Source organism: Solanum verrucosum, unplaced genomic scaffold, assembly GCF_900185275.1.
Source record: "Solanum verrucosum unplaced genomic scaffold, falcon-dt-bn FXZP01000205.1, whole genome shotgun sequence".
In the NCBI taxonomy this organism is placed as follows: domain Eukaryota; kingdom Viridiplantae; phylum Streptophyta; class Magnoliopsida; order Solanales; family Solanaceae; genus Solanum; species Solanum verrucosum.
Window position 1 is genome coordinate 107,049 of NW_026019950.1, and position 24,454 is coordinate 131,502.

The following is a 24,454-nucleotide window of genomic DNA, read 5'->3' on the forward strand; positions in this document are numbered from 1 at the left end:
TATCTTCATTTATTTTTTTTGGTGCTTCTTGCTTGAACTCAAAATCATGCATATACATTGCCAAAACATGAAAGTATATAATCCTGCTCCATTTAAATCATGTCTTCTTCTATGCAATTTTTTCTTATTCTCCACAAAGTCGCTGCAAACAGATTTAATTAATTGCCTAGCCATAATACATGCATAAATCTTTTTTTTTTATCATGTTGAATAGAATTCTTCATTTTTGTCATCTAGTATAGTCTAGTTCTCTAATAATGAACTTCAATATATGCTCTCATGTAATATATATGTATATATATTTGTCATGACCTTTAGAAATAACTTGTTGAATAATCATTTTGATAGAGAAGAAAACTTAAGTGAAAAAACATGTTTGCTGTTGCAGAGAGAAATAAATAGTCTACGATAGTCCGCAACTTAATCTGTCGTATTCACTGTTTGTTTTGGTTTGGTAGGGAGCGCTTTCCCATGAAGCCTATGTGGTGTAATTTCGGAATAGTTGGATCGAGTTTCAATGTAGATATCGAACATCGGATTAGAAAAAAAATAGTTGTGAGATTTCACGGAATATATATTATTGTTGTAAGGTGGCAACTTACTTTTCGATATATTTTTTGCCAAGCATTTGGTTTTAGAGTTCCAAATATAAGGATTTCTTACTAGCTCCACAATCAAATGTTTAATAATTAAAATTTTAGCTGATTTCAAAGTCTTAATATAAGAATAACAATTAGTTAAGGAAAACAATAGATGGCAATTTAATCTATTATAAAATCAATATTTAACGAAGAAAATAATAGTAAGGGTGCTCATTCTTTTAAAGTGATTAATGATTGACAAATTATTTTCCCTGAATATATTACTGTAACTGTTTGCTACACATCAAAAATAACATAATGAGTAGTTGTTCCTACTGTCACATACAAGCATATCTGAAAGGGAACCAGATGCAGCTGAGTCACCTTTAGTTCCTTTCCAAACAAAGATAAATAAATGATTCCTATGATTTTAAAGTAACTCTGCTCACCGACACTGAGATCATGGGGAAAGATACAACTTGAGCATTCATTTACGCTACAGGTGTTGATTTGTACGGTATACTACCCTGTGTTTCTTCACAAAAATATGATCCAAAAAAGCATAAATAAACATAGAGGCCTTGTTTTAGGTAATTACATGTACAAGCCTCAGAAGAAACAAACCATCAACAACTGATATCCATGTCCGAGCTGTACATTCCAGGAGAAGGTTCCAACTGATCATCAATCTGCTTTTTATCCCTGAGCTTTTTGGCCAACTTCTTCTTGTACTTTGCTTCATTCCTAAGCTCTTCCTGTATTTGATCTTGCAATTGATTTCGTTCCAGTTTCAACTCTTCGATTCTCTTCAATCTTTCTACTTTCTCAGGTGAGAGGAGCAACTGTCTTTCCAGACAGATGACTGGAAATAGAATGTATGGTTCCCTGAAGAAAATAAAGACAGACATTAATCATTCAAGGCCCAAGGATGTCATGCAAAATCTACTCATCTTTGTGAGAAACAAATAAATGGTAGAGAAGTAGGAAAAAGAAAGTACATACTCAGATCCAACAGATGCAGATACAACTCCATTTCCTCTCATCATTCCACCATCCAAGGAAACCGCACCCTCTTCTATGCAGGAACTTGCCATGTAAAGTTGCTCTCTAGACTTGTAGACTTGAAGCTTACCAAACAGACGATAAAATAATGTCTCTCTTAGACCATGACCTGAAGCAGTTCTAAACTGCAAATATTCTGCAGGAAGGAATATCATATTAACCGCATAGCCCAAAAAGCCTGGGGGAGTTTCTCTGTTTGATAAAGTAGGGTGTGGAATAGCAAGTTCTCTTTGGGGATCACTGCTGACTCCTCGCTTATATGGCCTGAAATAAAAAAGCAAGGACCTTAGACATTGTTTTTTTTTTCAGAGAGCACTGACCAGACATGGTTGAAACATGATTTGTCAACTGGATCGAGAAACCAAAAATCCTAACAATTGATATCATTTAGTATAAAGTAAACCAGAGAAAGAAAGGCTTTTACCTTATATCCTCAAGGCATATAACCAAATATCGACCCTTGATGGAAATTCCAAGCTTAGCTGCTAATATGTCAAGAGCACTGGCGCAATTCACATTTCCATCCATTTGATAATTTTCAAGAGCTCTGGCAGCTGCACGGGATTTGCATACTACAGCAAGCATCTGATCTTCTCCAAGATATGTTGAAAGCATGCTAAGGGAAGAAAACACACTCAATTACATCCATACAGACAAGGAAGTTCTTATACTTCATTTTAAAGAAAAGGATACCAGCACCAACCTGCTAAGCTTATGGGTCCGAACCTCTCCAAGAAGTGCAACCACGCCAAGTATGTCATGAGCATATTTGAGATACAGCTGTTCAGGTTTTGGTGATCTGAGCAGCTTGTGTATAACAGCAGCTGCACTGTCCGCCTTTCCTTCAATCTTCTCCATAATCACGTCTTTATCATAGCCCAAGTCGTGAAAAGAATCAAGACCAATAAAAGCTGCATCTATGACCATTTCATGTTACAATTTCTAAGATGCATTTAATATGTCTAAAAAGAAGTTAAGACAGTCTGTTGCTAATTAGGTATCACTATTCAACAAGTAACCACATGATCTCTTTCAATTTAACAGATTGTGAAATTGCAAGACTAGTTATAGCACCAGGAAGAGAAAGTAAGGAGAATTTCGGGGAGAACTCCAGAGACATAAGGAACAGAAAAGAAATGTCAGGACTACATTTAAACCATCCAAACTGAAGTAACAGAAACTTGCAAGAGTTACACCATCATCAATTTTTTCTTTTTTTCTTTCATTGATCCTCTTCTTAAAATAAGTAAATAACTAGTTTTTCTCCTTGAAAATTGAAACATTGACTTGAAATTGCCAGAGAGATGACAACATGGACCTGGTGCCAGCAATCAATATTCCTACTCTTTGGTTCAGTTCTTTCACTCACATTCACCCTATCCTATAGCCATAATAATTATGCAGAGTTAAATCAGGAAAAAAAAACACTACTTCAATTACCTCACCTCTATTAGCCACTTCAAAGGCTTAACTTATAAATGAATAAATTTCCTTTCTGGTATTTGTCTTATTTCTTATATAATTATAGACACTGTGTTTAGTCCAGAAAATAGTTTAAAAGAAATGCAGCCTTCGCTGTAAAATCTAAAAGGTTAAGTTCTAGAAATTATACACATGTTACTCTAGAAACTGGCAAGAGGTCACATAAAAGGCCTTCAAATGATGATCAAATCAGGATGATTCAGCATTTATCAGAAATCCCCGATATATTATAGAGTACTCTTTTGAAAATTAATGCAGAACTTTGATCATACATAAAATAAAGAAGACAATGTGTAAGAACAAGAGCATCTACAATGTCAACATGCTATGAAACTTCCCTCTTCAATTATCGTTTTCAATATTGAAATCTTTTAAATTTCACTTTATGGAAAGTCACAGTCAGTTTAATAGATTTTTCGGTGAATATTTCACAGTGCTGCATTAACACCATATTAATTTGTAGAGACAAACTGAAAGCAAGCAAATATAGCAGAATATATAACAGATATGGAATCTCCACAAATAGTAATCTTTAGGTTTGAAGCTACAAGGTTCAAGATCATGATTCAAAGAAGAAGTTACCACCGCCTTTTGCACGCGTCCCTGGAATTTGAAAAATATTAAACATAAAGAAGAGATAATAAGTTAAGAGATGGTTACATGTCAAGATATCTCTAATTAACACGTTTAGATCGTGGCATCTAATGCAAACATGCCAAGCAGTTGGTTTGAAATAGGCATAGTTCATGATGCACATAACATTGTTTTTTGATTTCATGTGCCAGTTAAAAAATTTCCGGACTACATAAAGCCAAACCATTGCAGCAACACAGTAGCATGACAGAATCTTGATAACTATTATAGAAAGCTGAAGGCATGAGGTGTAGACAGTAATGTAGCATACACGCATCAGATGAATTAATACCTCCCAAGTTGGACATCTCAAGCTCAATATTTGATTGCTTAATATTAAGTGACTCCACATTTGCATCGCATTGTCTGATGCATAGGCCATATCTGCAAATATCATCCCTAAGTTTCTGTCGAGAAACACACTCAAGTTTAGTGACAGTCTACATAGCAGTAAATGCAGCAATGAGAGATAGCGAACAAGCCAAAAAAGAAAGATAGATATGTGTCATTCATGCGGGACCTGCTGCTACTTCTAGTCCTTCTATTACTACTATTACTACACCAACTACTACTACTACTACTACTACTACGTGGAACAAAAGCCAAAGACACTTATAGCACTTGAAGACATGCATTAAAATGATCGGCCAGATCCATCAAAAGATGTGTTCCAAACTTCACACATTCAAAAAAAGACCATTCTTCCCTCCACCAAAGAAAAAAATATTAATGGTCTCGTGAGACTATCATTCTTGATACAAAAACACATACCTGTAGTCTGTCTTCCAGATGCATGGAAGCACATGAATTGTTGAAGATCATTATTCTTCCATCAAAGGTGTTATGACACACCGTTTCTGGCCCTTTACCATTTGAATCCTCAAGAAGCAGAATCTCTTTCTTGGGACTTCTAGGTTGGGTAAGTTCATGTGTACAGATTACAGCTTTCTCAACATGCACCTGCAGATAGAAGTATGAGGCCGTGATACCAGAAAAATAGAAAGGTAAGTCACCTAGAATACAACCTCTATGCTTGTCTGCAGGTCGTGGAAACGAGAGTGACTGGCTACAAAGCAGAAAAGCCCTTCATTATCTGGAAGAGGGATAGAGCGGACAATGCAGCGTCCACGATGGAAGCTGTATCTCACATTGTCTTCTTCCCTCAATGAGTCCTGCCTTATCAGAAGGGTATGAGAGTGACCATCTTCCACTTCACTATCGATATCTTCATCCACTTCACCAGCAGAATTTATAACCTCAAAAACAACATCTTCCAAATGAGAACCAGCAGCACAAACTTTAGGTACCTGATGTAGGTTGGGTGCACTTTAATTATTAAACCATTTTATCATTACCATAACAAACAAACAGTTCTCTATCCCATAATTTTTGTCCATCTTTGAGACTTCAAATTCTTAAAGAGACGTGATTCAGAATGTCAAGAAACGGAAAAGCCAAGTAATTTCCAGTTTCAAAGATTGAGAAATTAAATGTTATTGGCCCCACTCTTCTGTATGTTAAGGGAAATGCAAGAAAGCAAAAAACTCGTGCAAAGTTTGTGACACAGAGAAGTTGAACTATTGGCAAAACATATAGGATATGAGGAGGAGTATTGACAAACCTTGGATGCAACTCGCAACGATCTCCTATCAGTTTGGAACTCTTTCTTGAAAACTACTTCATCGCCAGACAAAACAGAAAGGGAAACTGTGGATAGAAAAAATAGGTTAAAAGACTGGGGACCATATTATCTAGATATTCTTCAAACACCACTTTCTCCACTCTTTCATTGCCCACCAAAATAAAGGGCCTTAACACAGATATGGAAAAAACAAGTTGTGGTCTTGTGGATACTTAATGGTAACTCCATCTTTGTTCTGCAAAGTACATAATTCAAGAGGTTTAAAAGTCGACCCTTTCAAAAGTTATTGGTTAAAGGGCAGGGGACCATATGATCTAGCTATTCTTCACACACCACTTTCTCCACAACATCACTGCCACCAATACAGAGAGACCTTAATACAGCTATGGAAAAAAAGAAAAAACTAAAGTGGATCCTTAATGATAGCTCCCTGTTGGTTCTGCAAAGTACATAATTCAAAAGGATTAAAGATCTTCCTTTTCAAAGGTTATTCCTAAAACACATTGGCTATTGTCTCCTTGTAAGTTCTTGGGCAATCTCTACCCTCATGAGAGCTATTTTTAGGGTAGAGGCCCAAGGTCCAATTTCTTAACATGGAAACAGAGCCACGCTATGTTGTCCATGCTCGATTTCCAGCCGCCAGTGTGTGTATGTGTTAAATGTCCTAAATTGGTAGAGAAAATGAGTTGTTGTTTCTTTCTATGATCTTGGATAATCCTCACCTCATGGACTAGTTTTTGGGATTGAGTTAGACCCAAAGTCAATTTTAACAGTTCCACTAAGAAGTTCCAGTTAGTATAGACAACTGGAGTTACTGCAGAAGCAAGGTTCCCAGCACTCAGCACATTGCTATGCAGTAATACTGTTAGCCTGATATACTTATGCCACCACAAAAAAGTTATGCAGATGATGAATCTTTGTACATGACAGTAGATAATAAACACAAAACCTTTATTACTGCAACATTGACGTATGTTGAAGTACATACCAAGTTTACCATACCCTGCTGTTACTTTCAAGGTTCCACTAAGGTTTACATACCCATGATCATCAACCTACATCACGAAATCTGATGAATGTAAACAACTTGAAAGTTGAAAATAGCAAAATAATATGGAAACAAACAAGTTTAAAAGACCATAGACATCAAAAATCAATTGGCATGCACCAAGCCACCAACCCAAATAAAGGGGCATTAACTAATCCACAAGACTCAAGGTGTAATATTAAAATCTTTTGTGCGTCTATGTGCAAACGAACAAGTATACAAGTTACATAGCACAATAGATGGTACAGCTAGAATAATTCCTAATTGGCTCAGACCTCTTTGAAAATATCTACTTTTTTAATTTTAGCTAAGCCCCAAAAATAAATTTATAAAGGAACCATACCAAACCCAATAACACCTTGATTGGTCTTAAACCAATTATATTGTGATAGGTCAAACTTGAAAAGAGTGATTCCCGATTTTTTGACTTGAATACATTAGTCATCTTCAAACAATAAACATTTCTCTCCAAGTATCATCATATAAGTTCCCCGCTTATCAATGGGCATTTGAACATTGATAGGTTACCAAGTGAGACCATGGTCTCCAATGGAGTTTGTTCGGCAATGATTAAACTAATTAAAGCATAAATTAGGAAGAGAACATTATGCTTATCATCTGTAGTTTTATTTCTTAATACATCTGATTTTTTAAAACTTCTTGTCAGCTCAGAAGTATGAGACACTTTGAAATGACCCCAAAACACAAATCTCGACGTACATAATCAGATCGAACAAGTCAAATAGGAAAAGCAATATTTCTCACTCTTCAAATTGCTAAAAAGATGGTAATAAATGAAGAAAAGAAAGTGTAGACTATCTTCTTAAATGTGATTTTCCCTCTAACAAACTAGAACAATGGATGTGACAACCCAAAAGAAAAAGAAAACCACCTTATAAAAAGAATCTCCTTTATCTAGTAAATGTAATCCTTCCAGCGTCAGCTTGATGTGCTCATCTTTTCTCATATGGTTACCATATTTGTCAAATGTCTGTATCAAATAAAATAAAATAATAATATACAACCAGACAAAATGCAAGCAAAGAAAAAGAGCTACCAGGAAAGCCTACTGGAGCTACATACACTAATAAACCAGAAAACAAGAATAAACAAGTGGGACATGAGAGATTTTTTCCCTTCAGCAAAGAAGTGAACAAGATATTATTGTTTATCAAGCAGCTGTTAAGTTAGCTATTGTTGCTGTCAGCAGCAACAAGCATATGCTCTTTTTCATATCGTACACAGTCATTGATTGATTCTTGTAATGCAAGATTGCCATTGTTCCGATCAACATTGATGTATAATTAAGAAAACATGCAGTATGCTGATGCAAAATGTTACAATTGGTCGATTTGTACAGATTTGCTTAGAGAATCGTACTTTATAAACTCTGTCAAGGAAGACAAACAGGCAAGTAATAAGCAAGATAATTAAGACGACCACACTGATTCCAGTGAGCAGAAGACTAAGTTCAAAACCGAACTAATACCATTAGTTTCGGTTAATATCAATCCTGTAGTAATTATTAGAGGATATAGCAATGCTCATTGACAAACATATGGGACACTATAATACGTGGATTAAAATCAAATATTACTATATGTACATTTCATGGGAAAAAAGGAAGACTGTATTGACCTTTCAGGGAAAAAAGTAAGGGTGAATATATAATGCACTATCAAGGAATGCTTACCGGTCACAATGAACTTATGTCAAACTGTCATACAGGGAAGCAAAAAGTGGAGTCACTAGAGCTTGCTTCGAGCAGCTTTGGTCCACATGTGGTTGCTTTTTGTGTTAAACCACTACCACAAATATCATATCCTTTAAAGAAGGAGAAAGGAATTTGCACTCTTCATTAAAACTCAACACAGAGATGCAACATAAAAGTAATCATCATATTATACTTCTCATCAAAACCTTAAAAACAGGCACTTGGTTTATTCCATCATAACTCTTTTGCAATATTCAACACTCTCCAAGATGATTGGACCACCAAAGACATCAAAACATCCAATCTTCTGGTACTAGCATTGTCTTCTTTGGCTTCCTGATTTTACTATCCTATACCAGACCTTTATTTTCTAAAAATAAATTGCATATTGTACATCTTTTTTTAAATGGTACCCTCTTTTCTCTCTATTCCAAAAAAAATCTGATAATACACTTGCGAAAAAAATTCTGTTATTATACTTCTCAAGGACACAAAACGATACTGTAGTTAACAGTGTTTTTCACAATTTCAAGCATGAAAGGATTTTAAAGAACTATTCACTGGAACATAGATCCGTGTCTAGATAGAAATGATGAAATTTACTTCATGTGACACTCGAATACACCTTATGGTGATAGTAAGATATTGAATTAAAATATAATTAAACAGACCTCAAGAGCAAGCTCCTTAAGTACCATCCCAGGAACCAATTTCTTGCCAAAATTTACAGGATGCAGAAGGATACGTTGCAATGGTCCTGGAATAACTGTGAACGGAGGGAAAATAAATAAGAAATAACAGAATGTTATATATCCCAAATAATGGACAACAAGATAGTATTAACTACCTGCACATGGAATAGCTACAAAAAATGGATCCTCCTTTGAATTTATATGTATTGTAGCTTTATAACTTGGTCGAATCATATCCAATTCACTACTTTCAATGGTTACATTCTGTAGAGTGGAAATTTTTTACACAATTATTCATTCAAGAAGATTTGTTAGGTGTATTGAAGAGGACACGAAGCAGGAACATAAAACGTCACCTTAAACTTCATGGTATATCTGTCATGTGTAATACATTGGTCATAACTGCATTCGGATGAAATAGCTCTGCCGCCAGAACTTAACTTCATCTCTATCTCTGTCTGCGACTTGAATGGTATACGATTGCAGAATCTATCACAACAAGCAACACTGAAAACCTCTGGAAAACAAGAACCAACCCTGCCAAAGATACACATTTGGACAAAATCAAACATAACTTTGACAAGAAGGAGCAAGACTTGCTTATAAACAGGTGAAAGAAATAGTCAGCTTGTCTGAGAAAAAACCAGATGCTGATTCTCAATTTCTAATAAATAAGATACTTAAGGTAAATGGAGAAAGAAATAAATGTTGCACGACGCTCTTAAGTCGTACTGAATAATTGGTGTACAAGTTTATCCAAAATAGCTTCACAAACATTAGAAGGAGGTATAATTAAGGAAACAGCACAAACATCCTGCTGATGATTATGAAACTACTTTGTGATTTAACTATGACACGATTAGTTTCTATTTCCTATACATCTCACAGCTTGATAAAGTTCTTAATGGACTAAATGAAAATCGATTAATTCATAGACTGAATGCATAAGAATTAAGAGAAATGAGCATTCAATATTGTTGAAATCCTAAAATTTAACAAAAGTCTCTTCTCTTACAGCTAAAACAATAGATGAAGCAATTCAGAAATTCAGTATATAAAGAGGTCTTGAGTTCTAACCTCACTACCAACCATCAAGAAAAATATTTCTATGTGCTTAGCCCAAGGAAAAGAATCAGCCAAACAAGCATGTTGAAGAACTAAAATAAACAAATAAAAGAGACATATCTTTAACAGTGTTAACGTTAAGATAAGGCAGTTCTCCTCTATCTTTTTACCTCTCTTTTGCTTTTATCAGTCTAGACATTTCTCTGTTTACAGAAAATAGCATATTTTGTTGATTTAATGCAGGGTGACTAATTACTTTCTCTGTCCTTCAGATGATGTTTCCTTATAATTTCAAGCTTAAGAATTGTATGAAAATAAAGAACATCAAAGATATCTCACGTATCTATGACAATCTTATGACTCGGTGATGGACATTTTTTCATTTTGGACAACTTATATAAGAAGTTCATTTAGACTTGAGTGCCCCACCTTACACTGTGTGTACTCTTCCCATCACTTACAAGTTCCCAACTAGCAGCCTCAGACAATGCTTTCACGCGCACTTCTTTTACAGAAATTGTACGACTTTCTATCTGAAAAGAAGAGATCCAACCGCAAGGAAAATCAAGTGAAATACATTATTCCGTAGATATTAAAATGGAGATATGCAGGTCATATAACTTACAAGAGAAAATCGAAATAGATAAATGCCTGCTTTCTGAAAAAGATTTGGTGACTTCTTCTTCAGGGGGAACATATATAAACCATGAAATCCTTTAAGAGATGAAGGATTCAATTGCCCAGAGTAAATATGTCGTTCTTTCTCATTCTCATCTGCTTTAAATTTTATCTCTAGAGTCATCTCAAAATTTTCTTTCATGATGTATTTCTGATCCAGATTTTTGGATGCAGTAACAGAACTAAAAGAAGCTGGACGAACAACTGCAGTAATCTCCTCTGGAGGTTCATGTCCAGCATCAACATCCTGAGGTAGCGCCTGCCATTGCAACCAAATGAAGCAATTCAATAAAAACATATTAATATGTGGTACAATCTAAGATCATACACAGCTGAAATTTGATCAATTTCGAAGATATTCAAAGCATTAAGTACAGGAAACTTAGAAGGAAATGGAGAAACATGTTCCACTTGATACACACGCACAACAATTTCTACCAGGCTGAATAAGATGAAACCCTGTAGACCTGTTCAGGTTAATTTCGATAAGTGAAAAGACTACATAATCTGACTTGGATCCCAAGTAGATGTAGTAAACGAATCTATAGAGTACGATAAAAGAAAATTAGCAACTAATCAGAGGATCACCTATGTCAGTTGGTACTTTATGTGCAAAAGATCGGGAGAGGATGTGGATCACCTTTGATTACATTGTCAGGTTGCTTCAAGGTTATAATGGATGATTCTTAGATGGGTTGGACAACTATGGATTATGCTGGGGACAATAAAGGACGCTTTGTTCAGTGGGACATCGTATTAGCTTTCATGTGGGTAGTGAGGAGAGAAAGAAATAGAAGAGATTTTGAAGGAATTGTACATGAATAATAGCCCTCATTTCTTTTTTGGTGCATACATGAGATTCCCATCTGTACAATGATTGGATGTCTATTGTAGAGAACAATTTATTTTTGTAGGTTCCTTTTTTGGTTGGTATATATCTTATATACAAGAGTTTGTAGCTTTTATTAATGAAATTAGTCCTTGATTTTAAAAAAAAAAAGGACGAAAAATAAACAAGTGGTTAGAAGAAGCAAGCTGTTTTGTTAACTAACCCCCTTAATGTCCAATTCCTGACATTGCTCGGCATCCAATATATCAATTGATGATGGAGTGGTTTTCTCTTGGTGTTTCAAAATTTGGTTCTCCCATTCTGTATTATCAACAGCTAAGCACTGCAAAAGATGACATTAATTCTTCAGGAAAGATAGATATGTAGAGAGAAAGAAAGAGAGAGAGAGAGAAAGAGAAACATAATTGAGCAACAGAAAATATGATAACCTTTCCAGCGTCAATCACACTAATCGGCAAAGATTTTGAATCACGGATTTCAAAGCAAGCACATCCTTCATCAAATGTGAGGCGACAACCACTCTCAGCAGGGACATGTAATGGCCTGTAAATGACATGGTAAAGACAATTTTTAAGGTAACACTGGTTGAAGGAGGGAAACACACCATGAAATGTAGTGGTATCAGGTATGAAATATAAGGAGTGAATTGCAAACCTGCAGATGATTCGAGCCTCCCCTGAAACATATTGAGAAAAATGTTACAACACCAAGCCAATGTCAACAGATAGAACCAGTAGAAACTAAGCTAGCGTTTGGCCATAGATTTCCAAATATTTTTGACAAATATTATTTGGGTGAAATTTGGATGAAATTTCACCATGTGTTTGGCCATAATATTTTATATTTCATTTTTTTTAAGAAATATGATTTATACCCATAAGTTTTACAACCCATCATCACTTCCACAACAAATCTATTGGATCTTCATTGCAACAAATAACAAGTAGTGTCCATGACATTGAAGGAATGTGGTAGTTCGAAAAGTGCAATAAGCATCATTCCATATATCGTGCAGTGGACGAAGCACCTGAATCGATTGTTCATCATTTCATCACTGCTTTGGTGTTTACGTAGAAAATTATGTAATACAACGCAAACAACTACTGTAGAGGATGATTTTGTAAAAGATAAAAGTTTGGTGTAGAATTTGAATTTTTAAAAGCTCCCAAATAATGAGATTTAGCCCAAACACTAGTTTTTCCTAGTATTGAGAATTTGGGTTATTTGCCAAAAATATTTGTCAAATAATGACAAATAGTATGGACAAACACTATTTGTCAAATTTTACTTGGAAAATCTATGGCCAAACAGGTCCTAATTACCAACCCACAGGATTAAGCATACAAAAGGGCAAGCTTCATGAACCATATAAAACTTACCGCCTGAGTCCCCCTGCCATCCTTCAAGGATAATAAATTCCAATGTGGCGAAAATGTTGTTCTTATGGAAACCCCTACAAGCTCCCTTCAAAATTTTAATCTTTTGCCCTGCTTTCCAAGTTATGCCTTTCCTCTGGAAAGCCTTATGAATTCTCAGAACTAAAAGACAAAAACAGGGAAACAACAATGAGTATCAATTGTAACTGAATCACAATCTTATATAAGGTTGTAAGAATTTATCATAAGGTTCCCTATTTTGTTTTTCAATCTATACCATCTGCAGAAACGCCAAGCTCTTTCTTGTGTGAAGGGCCAATTACAAAAGTAGGTTGATCCTCTCCACAGTCAATCTCCTCGTCATAGCGATCATGCATCTGAAACAGCCAGTCCTGATATAACTTCTCCAATTGCAAGAGAGACAACTTCTTCCCATCTTTGGCTATCTCAATGAGAACATCTAAAAAGGATTTGAAACATAAAGGAAAGAAACCTCATTGCATAATTGTGGGATATCATTTCAACAGTGCACAACAAACCATAAGTCATTACCATTCTCTTTATCTGAAGGCTTGTTGCCAAAGTTCCTTAATGCAATGGTGCAAGGATGGTGATGTGCTAAGTCAGTCTGGTAAAATGCATACAGAAGATTTCATCAGATAAAAAAATATATATGGTTGTCCGCAAGGTTGTCCTAGATAAATAGAAGTAGGTGAACGAGCAATAATACCAAATGCATGTTGAGTATGAACTTGATAGTTTCTGGTGGTGTTAAAAAAATCAGACCAAAGATGTTGGGAATAGAAAAATTTTGACTTCCTAAGGAACTATTACTTGCATATTTTGAATTCTCTAGTCTACAGAACAAGTATTTCTACTGTTTTCCACATAGTTAGTTCCTCCCTTGATATATAGACATGTATATAAATATTCTCATTTTGCATTCCAGGAAGTGAGTTTCTGTTTGTACACGTGCAATTAAATCCTCAGTCAAGTCGTCAAAATGCATTTAAGAAAGTTGTCTTGTACCTTTGACGGTGTTGGGTTGAAACCAGCATCGGTTTCTGCAAGCAGAATATTGTTCTGTGATGCTTGGAAAATGACAAAGCAATTGCTTATTCATTAATAAGAGAGCACTTGTTTGGTACAAATAGTTTTATACCTATGAAGCATTTTACTCTAAAGCAGCATCTCTTCAGGACTTCAGCCCTATCACTTTTTCTTAGCTTTGGTTCCATAAAGGGAAGCCAAGACTGAAAGAAACAAAGCAGAAAATATAGTTGACATTTTTTAAGCTTGAGGGCATAATAAAAATAAGGAGAAAAAGTTAAAGATTGGGCAACAAGACAAAGGCAAGTAGTTCATATAGAATAACACAACATACACTGATTCTAGTAAATGACATAAAGATAGGCACACATGTTCTTTCTTTCAAAAGTTGGAGAAATATTATCATGAAGGTATTCTTTGGCAGACTGTGTAGTGACGGAATACAAGACTGGCGAATTATAATTTGTAAAGTATGAATAACAGAAAGATTCTGATCTTACCCAACGAGCATCTGGAAGTAGACGACCCAACCGACGGACAGAAACATGGCTGAAAGTTTCAAAATTCTCGGTAATTCCATACCTATCTGCCTCTAGCTTTTCCAATATCACCTCAATACTCTCTTTACCCTGCAATCAAAAGCATGCAACATCCTTCAAAATGTTTCAAGAGCAGGCTCTTCTTTTTCTTATAAAGTGTAGTATCTGTATGACATCAAAAAGAAATTTCAAGGTTCAATGACACATAACAGAACTATACAATATAGTTTTACCTGCACCATCGGAAAATAAACACACCTCAGGCGAGCATGTGCTTCGAAGGAAGATTTTGTTCCTGAGAAAATTTATCTCAGACTATGTAATGCACTATGATAACAGGATTTGACAAAAATACTTGACAGGTGTTTGTCGTGACAAATGATGCACATGTTACCTGAACCAACTTTCAAGCCATTGCTATCCTTTACATGAAAGCTAAGTTGCATTACAAACTCTGGACCATTGCAGGACAGTAAGTTTGTGGTTGCCACCTCTCCACCTTCAATTTCCGCTAAATTAGTGCCATTGACCTGCGAATTTGCATAAGCGGAAAAATCTGCTTAAAAAGAAAGAGATTGTCTACTAGAACAATAATTGGCAAAGGGTACTCTGATTGAGATTTCCCCAAAAATTTTAGAATTTGCTTTAATAAAAATTGGTAAAAGAAGCTCTGATTGAGATTTCCAAGAGATTTGACCAGCATACCACTTATTTTGTGGTGATAAGAAAACAAACAATTCATAAGTTATGACAGAAACATAAATAGTAGCTGAAAATTCTCACTCAAATGATCGTTTTCCTATTTATATGATCAGTAAAGCTTATCTCTAAGACTGCATGAAAAAGGACCAGGAATTGAACAGCAAGGGCAACTCTTATTGAAATGCATTGAATATTAAAAAAGAGAGAACAGCTACAAGCATCAGTTTGAAAGAAAACAACTAGGAAATGCCACATCTGCTTAGACAACTAATTATGTAACAGACAGAATTGAATTTCTTACCAGAAAAAGATCCTTAAGAAATTAGGTATTGATTTCCTTTCCTTTTTAGAACATGTATCACATAGTTATTTAAACATCAATAGCTTGAGGGAATAATCAAGTTGGGTTCTCTCTCAAACTCTCTTCTTTCTCACAGAATAATGGACGAAATCAGGAACAAAGCAGTAAGCTAATGGAAAGAACAGGTACTGAGGAAGAGGATGAACTTGGCCAACGTAATTCACAAGTAACAAGATTGGTTCGCGACATGCAAGATCAACACACAACCAAAATACCAAATGATAATGTGGCATGCCAACATAAGAGGTCATGATGAAAAATAAATTCCACATTGGATGACATTTACACTACAGCTCATTTTTCAACTTTCAGAAAAGACCTGAAAAAGAAACCCTCAACAAGATATAGACATTAACATTGCCAGAAAAAGGTGATGTTTAAGTTGAGGAGTGTAAAAACACATCCATTGAGGAACTCGATGTGATGAATTATAGGAAAAAGAAGCTCCACATTAATTTTAAAGATGAGACGTAGTTCGATGCAATCAGGCACAGGAAGTAACATGCTGACTTTTCATACTTTTTCATCTACAAAAGCGAAGATCATGTATGTAATAGGTATACTAAAGTCCAAGGGGAGATTTAAGATGATTCTCAACAAATAGCAACTAATCATCTGATACTGATTGGTTCCTGGTTTTCCAACAAGAACACCAAAAATATAAAGGAGTTCCTGAAGTGTACAAAAGTGTCTGGCGTCTGTTTGCCTTTACAAAGACATCAACTGCAGGGATTAATAAAATTATCCCTGGGTTACAACAACATATAGACACTGTACCTGGGAAATTTTAGTAGCTCTGTTGGTTGGCTATCTAAACTTTCACATTGTTGGTGAGAGTACGATTCCCCACCTTGGTGTCTCCTCTCCCCCATTTTCCCTTCCCCTACCCCTTTTAAAAAATAAAATAAATATAGATACTATACCTGAAACTCAATAGGCATCACAGTTTTTCCTGTTTTTGATACTTCATCACACTGCCCAAAGAAATAATAATGAATAAGATACAAAAGGGTAGATGGCACAGGATAAATCATGTAAAGGCAGAGATTATCATCACATCACCACATGCACCAGACTATGCTACCATCATCAGCTACAATGTTTGTTGATCCACAAACCATTTTATGTGACCTTCCAGCGCTCTAATGATTGTCATCTAACTAAAATAATAGTTATACAATGACTATTTGACATTAAATTCTGGAAATGAATTCTGAAAGTCTGAACAATAACAACTACTATTATTCCTCAGTGCCAATCAGTTGGAGAGAGACCAAAGTTTGACAAGGTCAAGTAAATTCGAAACCTGCAAAGTTCATATACTAACAGTAGGAAATTTGTAGTAGCATACACTGAGCAAAATCCAAATAAGAGAAAAGGAGTGTGAACTGTGTAATACAGCAACGCCTGTTCGAAGGGGTATTACAAAAGTTGGAGTACAAATGGAATAGGTAATAAGCAAAAGAAACGAAAAATGATGCTTAAAGCAACAAGTAATAATTTCAAAATTACAATACCCGGACCCCCACATGGATAATAGTACTCAGTCCATAACAAAGAAACAAAATTGCTATTCTCCATATATATATACACACACACACACACAATGTTATGAATCAACTTTGAAAGTAAATAACTGAATTGGTCAAGGGGCTGCTACCTCTTAAACCAACTTATCAGAAAAACTCTATAAGCCACTAACCTGTATATACGGGAAGTATATATCTTTCAGTTTGTATTGTAGTTTCTGTATGCTTTCGCTTCTCATCTTTGGATAAAAAATTTCAACCTGTCAATAACGTTAGCAACAACTGTGTTCAAAGCTCATCATTTATACTTTCACTAACAATTCCATACCATGTTTGAAACTGATTTCATGGAAGTATTATCATATACCAAAACAACTAAGCATTTAAAACATCAAAATGCTAAGAGAAGCCTAAAGCCCTAAACCATAAACCTTTAACGGTAATAGACATTTGTTATTCATAAAAATAATTTGGACAACACCACAATCACAACCCATATAAAAAAACAATTTAATAAAAGGTATGATTATTCAGTGACTTGAGAAAGGCTCGGTATATGGATACAACCTACCATAACACAATCAAGAACCCATACAGGTTGCAAGAGAAAGTATCTATTAGGATATCAATCATAAATCTACTGTGTAGGAAGATGATACTAAAGAACTTTAATAAACAAAAGATCAGCAAGAGTCCAGAAGAATATTTTACTTTAGTGAAGCTACCATCAACTGAGTCTCTTAGTTCATCTTCCAAGGGGTCTCTAACATTTCCATCAGTCTAAATGAAAGAATATATAAACGTAAGAAGATAAGATAGAGAGATAGAACTTATACTAGCAAAAGAAGCAAATGATAAGAAGAGAGTAATATTAAACAATGATGAGTACCCTCCAAGTTTGTTGAGATGAAGAACAGCGGAGCAAAGAATCTCTCTCAAGATGTAACACGAATACTTTCTTACACTCCTTTGTCTTTGACGAAACTGAGGCTCGTCTACAGAAAAGGCAGCATGAAAACAAGTAAGTCCTTTCTTTTTGTCTAAAATGAAGTCATTCTAAACTTTAGCAAGACATACCGTCCTAAATGCATAGATGCAATAGGCCCTCCATAACCAAACATACCAAAGTAAGGCTGTAAAAGCAACCACCATGTCAGATAACATATAAGCAAAAGACAACCTAGAGGATAAAGAAACTGCTAGATATAGAAACAAAATATTGTTGGATTCCCAGTTTGCTGGTTGGATGAATTAAGAATCACATTATATAAGGTAAAAGCAGCCATGGTTTCTATTAAGAGAGAAGGAGCATCTGTAGAGAAAAGAGACTAAAAAGGAAGACAGAATTAGTATAAGTTGGTAAGTTTTCAAAGATATATCGAGGGGCATAGTTATATATTCCATTTAAATACTTGTAATCATCTTGTTGCCTTTTTCTTTCTCCCTATAAAAGAGTATTAATTTATGTCTTTCTACTATTGATGGCTAGTGACTATGAATTCAGTTTTTGCCTCCAATAGGTAAACTTGCAACAGAATTATGCAAAGACTAGTGTTTTCTATGGGTTAATTTCACCACCTTCAAATTGACATATAAATTTGCAGAGAATTTCTCACAGCTATTGTAATATAAGCTTTACAATGAACACAATTGCAAAGTAAACTAATATCAAAGTGGCATTTGAAAAAGGTATCTACTGATAACTCATTAGCAGATGACTCGTAATAACACCAAGGAACCTCAAGTAGAGGCTGCTCTTCGTTAGAAATAACTAGAAACTCCAATAAATATATCTGAACTAATATAGCCTAAGCAGTGATTGTCATTATGTGATTTTTGCCAAAACTGGTGCAATCTTTTGTATAAATACCCGTCCTATTGATCAAGGGAAAGCCAGTCTTGGAAAACAAAGAATTTGAAGACACTATACCTAATGGTAAAAAATGAACATATTCATTGATCATTCAAGGTTTTCTGAATCCAATTCAAAATCGATATTATCTCCTGTTACTTTATTCATTTTTGTTCAAAACATTCATGAGATAACATACAGGATACTTCACAGTGCCAAATTGCAGGGGAATGACAAGACCAAAATCAAACATGAGTTCATTGATATGTAACTGCTTGTCTCTAAGTTCAGGCTGGAACGGTTTCTAGCATAGAGATTTAAAAACTCAACAAAAGCCGCAGAAAATAAATATCTAGTGCTGCATATTTGAAATGTATTTCTAATAAAGATCTTTTGACTACAGCTAAGCAAACTGTGTATTGGAATGATGCAACAACCGTTAAGTATGGAGGTTTTCCTCCTATGCCTCTGTCTCTCGATAATCTATGAAGAGAAGCTCCCATTTTTCCCCTGAAACACATACAGCAACACGTAATTGAAAACCACAAAAGTGCAGTAAAATACAGTAGCAGTAGAAGAACTTACGACGTAATTTAAGAAAGCAACATCACTTTGCCAAGATGGTTTTAAGATAGAAATAAAGAGAGAATTGAATAGTTGCAGTTAAGGTGAAAATTAATAAAATACATGCAGCTTTTCACTGCACCAACTTTTCAGATCTATTTATCGGATTTGCAGCCAATACAAACTTGGGATACATGGTATCAATCCCTTTCTGGAGTTCTTGAGTGCTACAGAAGTGTTTACATCTCTCATCGCATTGTCAAAGAAGTCACAATTTCTTTTGATATCCTTTTTTCAAAACAAAAAAGAAAGATTGTCATTAAGCTCATATCTATAACCAGTTGTGTTCCCTCAATTCACGACAAGTTCTTTCAAAACAAAATGATAAGCATCATAACAAATATACCCAACATGAACTTTTTTTAGTAAGTGCAGATAGACCTAACATAATGCAAATAGCAGAATCAAAAACAGGCCTGATTTTTCTGAAGTTATTATTAAAAGTACGACATATGAAAGCAAAACAATCTATCAATATATGAGAGAGATCGTAAGGCATCATAAGCAATGATCTAAAACAGTTGAAGAAGAGAGAAATTGAGGCCATTCAGAGGAATAGATGTTCATCCATATAACTTAAAACTTGAACCATCCAAGACACCAAATTAGACAGATTTCTAGTATTTTAGTGCCAACCTCAAGAGGAAACGCTTATGCAACCCATAAGATGATATCATCATAATGTAGCTCTTAAGTTCACTGATGCTTTAATAATTTTGATAACTAACAAGATCCCAGTTATAACAGAGAAAAGAAATTACCATTTCACTATAGAGTTTTCAGCACTTCCATCCATTCCAAGGCCTGTGTCAAATATTGTAATCCTGCTCTTAGTTAGCTCTAGACTGCAAAATAAGAGATATAGTGGACAGTTTCAGGGGAGTATGAAACACGAGCTACAGATAAATACAAAGAAACAGCCGTAGGTGCCATTCGATACAACACTTTATTACACAAGTGAAAGCAGGTAAAAAGAAAGGAAGTAGGACCAAACAGGAGCAATAACAGGATATCCAATCTTACTAAGTTGTAGGATTACAAATAACTAGAATAGCCGAGCTAAGCAACTACTGTCAACAGCAGGTCAAACAAATAAATGTGAGTACATGCAGAACACTATAAGAATATACCTGCACTATAAGAATAAATTTAACTAAAGAGAGACAAAAAAGAGGCAAGTGTCTAACTTTCCAAATATTCAATTATACATCCTTGGAATTCATTGTTATTCTAAAAAACAAAAGGGTCATTTAGTTAAGAAGTTAAATGAAGCATGAACTGAATTGAATAAGAAAAATTGGAAGCATCCTGTACAGGTAATATCCCAAGAGAGAATGGATATTGTTGACAAGGCACACTTACAAGGTATAAAATGATCAGAAAAGTGAGTTCAAAGTTTCTTGGGGAAATAAATTAATCAATTTCAGGAAAGATTGACGTGTACTTAATTCACTTTCAAAAGATCGGGACGCAAACAAGATGACACATTAAAGAAAAGAGTTTATTTCTGCATGTCGGGATCGCCATTTTAAGAGAAAACTTGACAATCATTCCCCTAATGAAAAATATACATGAATACCCTCGAGTATATTTTGGCATCAGGGAGAAAAATCCTATTTCTCAATTTAACTCAAAAATATGGCTTCCCAAAGTCTTTTTTAAATTAAATTTCCTGACTTGGAGAGCCATCAATAACAAACTTCCAACTGAAGACAAAATAGCAAGACTTGGAATTAACATTGTTTCCATTTGTTGTTGTTGTGCAGGCACCAATAGAAGAGCAACAGGAGAATCGGCTGAGCACATTTTCTTCTCTGGATACTTTGCTGAACAGATTTGGAGCTTCTATGCAAGAGGTCTAGGCATCAACCCTAGGACAACATCACTGAGGAGCCTTCTCTACTCCTTCTGGAAATATAAATGCAAGAACTCCATAGCTTCGTAAACCACTAAGATAATGCCCCCTATTATTATGTGGGAACTGTGGAGATCCAGATGGGGAGTCAAGTATGAAGATGAAAAACTCTCGATGCATAAATCTATCATTTTGATCAACCTCAGTATCATCCAACACTCCAAACTACAGTTCCCTAAAATTTCCTTCCCTATGATTGGCCCAGCAGCTTTATTCACCTCTTGGGTCTTAAACTGATGGAGATCATCTCTACTACTGTCAAATGAGAAAAACTCCTACATCCTTTTGTCAAACTTAATACTGATGGTTCATGCATAGAAGGAAATTGCGGAGGGGTAGTGAAAGACAAAGAAGGCAAGTGATTATGGCGTTTTGTCTACCTTTGGGAGAGGCAATAGCAACTGGGTAGAAGCCAATGTATTCTTGTTTGGTCTTAACTGGTGCATTCAAAATGGTCACCCTAGGATCATAGGGGAAACTGATTCCCTCTTTCTTCAGAGTTGTATTCAGGGCAACTGGCAAAGCCCTTGGAAGATTGAAGACACAATTAGTAAGATCAAGTTTTTGCTGGACACTCACCATATCCATACCACTCACTGCATGAGGGAAGCTAACAAGGTTGCTGACAAGCTAGCGTCCCTGAGTCACAAGAGTGGAAACAATTGTATCTACACTACGTATAGCTCCTTACCTAGACAAATCATAGGCCTAGTTAACATCGACAGATGGAAAATACCATCTTTTAGAGTCAGGAAGAGAAACCATGGTGCTATCATCTTTGATCCGCCATGAAGAAACAACTCTATTGCCACTTGTGTCCGCCCAATCTTTTGCTTATTAGCCTAAAAGGCTAACACATACAATATGTACTGAAGAAGGCCAGGCCTAGTCCTTTCTTCCTCTGTATCCTCTTTGACCGTGGCAATACAATCATGACTCTTTTTTTGTTTTTAAAAAACAAGTATATTTTGGCATCTTTCGAAAAAAGAAATTAGTCTTTAGCGAATATACACCATCTCAGGACTTTAATAACTTGCAATTTAAGAATTTGAATTGATTATAGGCTTTCTTGAGCTATCCAACTACGAATTCCTTACCTTATTAATCTTCTCTGGTCTGTAGACTTAGACCATACTGCCTGCAATGAATTATCCTGATACACCATTGAAATGAAGTTAATGCTTAAAATGATCCACATAAATAGAGAAAGTTATACAATTAATCAGAAAAATAATAGTTATACGCAAAAGATGCTTACGATCAAATCCGCCAGTGCAGTTTCAAATGTATACTCTTCAGGCAGTTCCTTCAACAAATCAGTATCTGGTGTAAGGTCCCACATATTCTGCAAAGTGAAAGCGTACACTCAGCTACATAAATTCTTAACACAACATATATTCTTGAATAGCATTCCACCAACCTCATATTTATCTGCTTCAGCTGAACCATCCTGTATAGAAAATGCAAGTTAAAACAAAACAACAAATGGGAAAACTTACTAACAAAACAATTGAGAAATCAAAAACACTGAAGATTTTACATACACAGAGCCTTATCATATGAGACTGGTTGGATTTAAACTTTCTGAAATCCAACATCTTCGTTATCCTGTTCTCAAAAGCATCTACAAAATGCAAATCCTTGCTAGTCCAATTAATCTGTCTTTTAGGCTTAGGTGACTCTGTTCTTCGCCCAAGATTTTGGTATTCTCGCCTCACTAAAATAACAAAATCCTCAACAGGCATTTCACCAGGTGGTCCAGGTACTTGCAACTCTAAAGTTATTCCATTAGGCAACAGAACCCGAAAATAAAAAACTCTTCCTTCATTAGTACCCACTTCTTCATCTGAATCAACTTGGATTCTTAAAACCCTAGATGACTTCCTTCTCGGCGTTTCAGCTGAAAAATCTTCACACTGCCTTTTACTCGACCTGCCACATAACAAAAACAAATACTAGTAAAACTTGATCAACCTTAAACAAAGTGAAATCATCTCAGTTTTTCAGTTCTTCCTATACAAAACAAAAAAAAATTAACACGAACATACACACATATAACGAAAATGGAAGGAATTAAACATCAATGAAGCAAAATGAACGGAATTTAAGCCGGAAAACGGGAAAAAGAAGAGATTTTGACTGATGATTTGACTTGAGTCTATATGGATGTTTACTACACGTATGCATGGAAAATGAGATCGATGTATATGAAATTTTTTGTTGTATATATACATATATGTGAAAGAAATCTTTGATTTATGAGACTTTACATTTTTATCTTCCGTTGAAGCTAGCGGCAAATGGCGATTTGCAGAAAATGGATACCGGAAAGCTTCACAGAGAAGCAATTGAAAAAAAAATGGGGCTTAAGTTTTGGGGAAAATGGAGAAGGAATAGCGAAAGACTGAGAAGTGTGGGTAGTTTATACTATCATGCAGGCCTGAAGGGCTATACTGTCCAGGTTGCACAGTACATCTCCATTTTGTCTCATCTGGCGCTGTGAAGAATATTTACTAATATTAGTAGTTTTTTTTTTAATATACGGTGAGCTAGAGTTTAATTATAGATTTTGAAAATTTTAAATTTCAAAAATTAATATTAAATTTATTTTTAGTGTAATTCACTTTTACTAATTAAAATTCAAAAGTTTTTTTAAGTGAAATGCACATCCAAACTTATTTTTGAGTTTTAAAATTTATGATCAAACGAAAGCTATATCAAGCACGATTAAGCACGATTAGCGTTTGTGTTTTTGTAAATATAAGGGTATCCGTTTGGTTTGAGGAAATATAAAAAGTTAAATAGTCGATAGATTACTTTTGAGAAAAGTTACTGTATCATTTATAATTGAACTAAATAGTAATCAATAACTAAGTATTCAATTAATGATGAGTTATTTTGAATATAAAAATCAATCAATAACTAAGGATTCAATTAATGATGAGTTATTTTGAATATAAAATGATTTTTAACTTATTATAAAAATAAATAATATAAAATAAATTACAATGTACACCCTCCGTTTCTATTTATATGTTACCATTTTCAATGTCACGTCC

The 24,454-nt window shown here is 35.0% G+C and overlaps 1 protein-coding gene across 1 annotated transcript; it reads right to left on the reverse strand.

The window, feature by feature from the left end:
* Positions 1-829: 829 nt before the first annotated feature.
* LOC125813713 (structural maintenance of chromosomes flexible hinge domain-containing protein GMI1) lies at positions 830-23,726 on the reverse strand. The gene is made up of 32 exons (XM_049493167.1): positions 23,666-23,726; positions 22,940-23,327; positions 22,816-22,845; positions 22,654-22,740; positions 22,493-22,548; positions 20,242-20,325; positions 19,294-19,366; positions 18,082-18,137; positions 17,894-17,999; positions 17,716-17,784; positions 17,178-17,264; positions 16,399-16,449; positions 14,807-14,942; positions 14,646-14,707; positions 14,374-14,502; positions 13,986-14,076; positions 13,853-13,887; positions 10,545-10,856; positions 10,349-10,452; positions 9,211-9,391; positions 9,010-9,118; positions 8,834-8,928; positions 7,341-7,439; positions 6,389-6,455; positions 5,380-5,465; positions 4,784-5,065; positions 4,530-4,718; positions 4,051-4,165; positions 2,347-2,554; positions 2,068-2,259; positions 1,584-1,907; positions 830-1,466 (listed from the first exon to the last, which is right to left on the reverse strand). Coding segments are annotated over exons 1-32 (4,164 nt in total). The 5' UTR covers positions 23,668-23,726; the 3' UTR covers positions 830-1,207.
* Between the last annotated feature and the right edge of the window lie 728 nt (positions 23,727-24,454).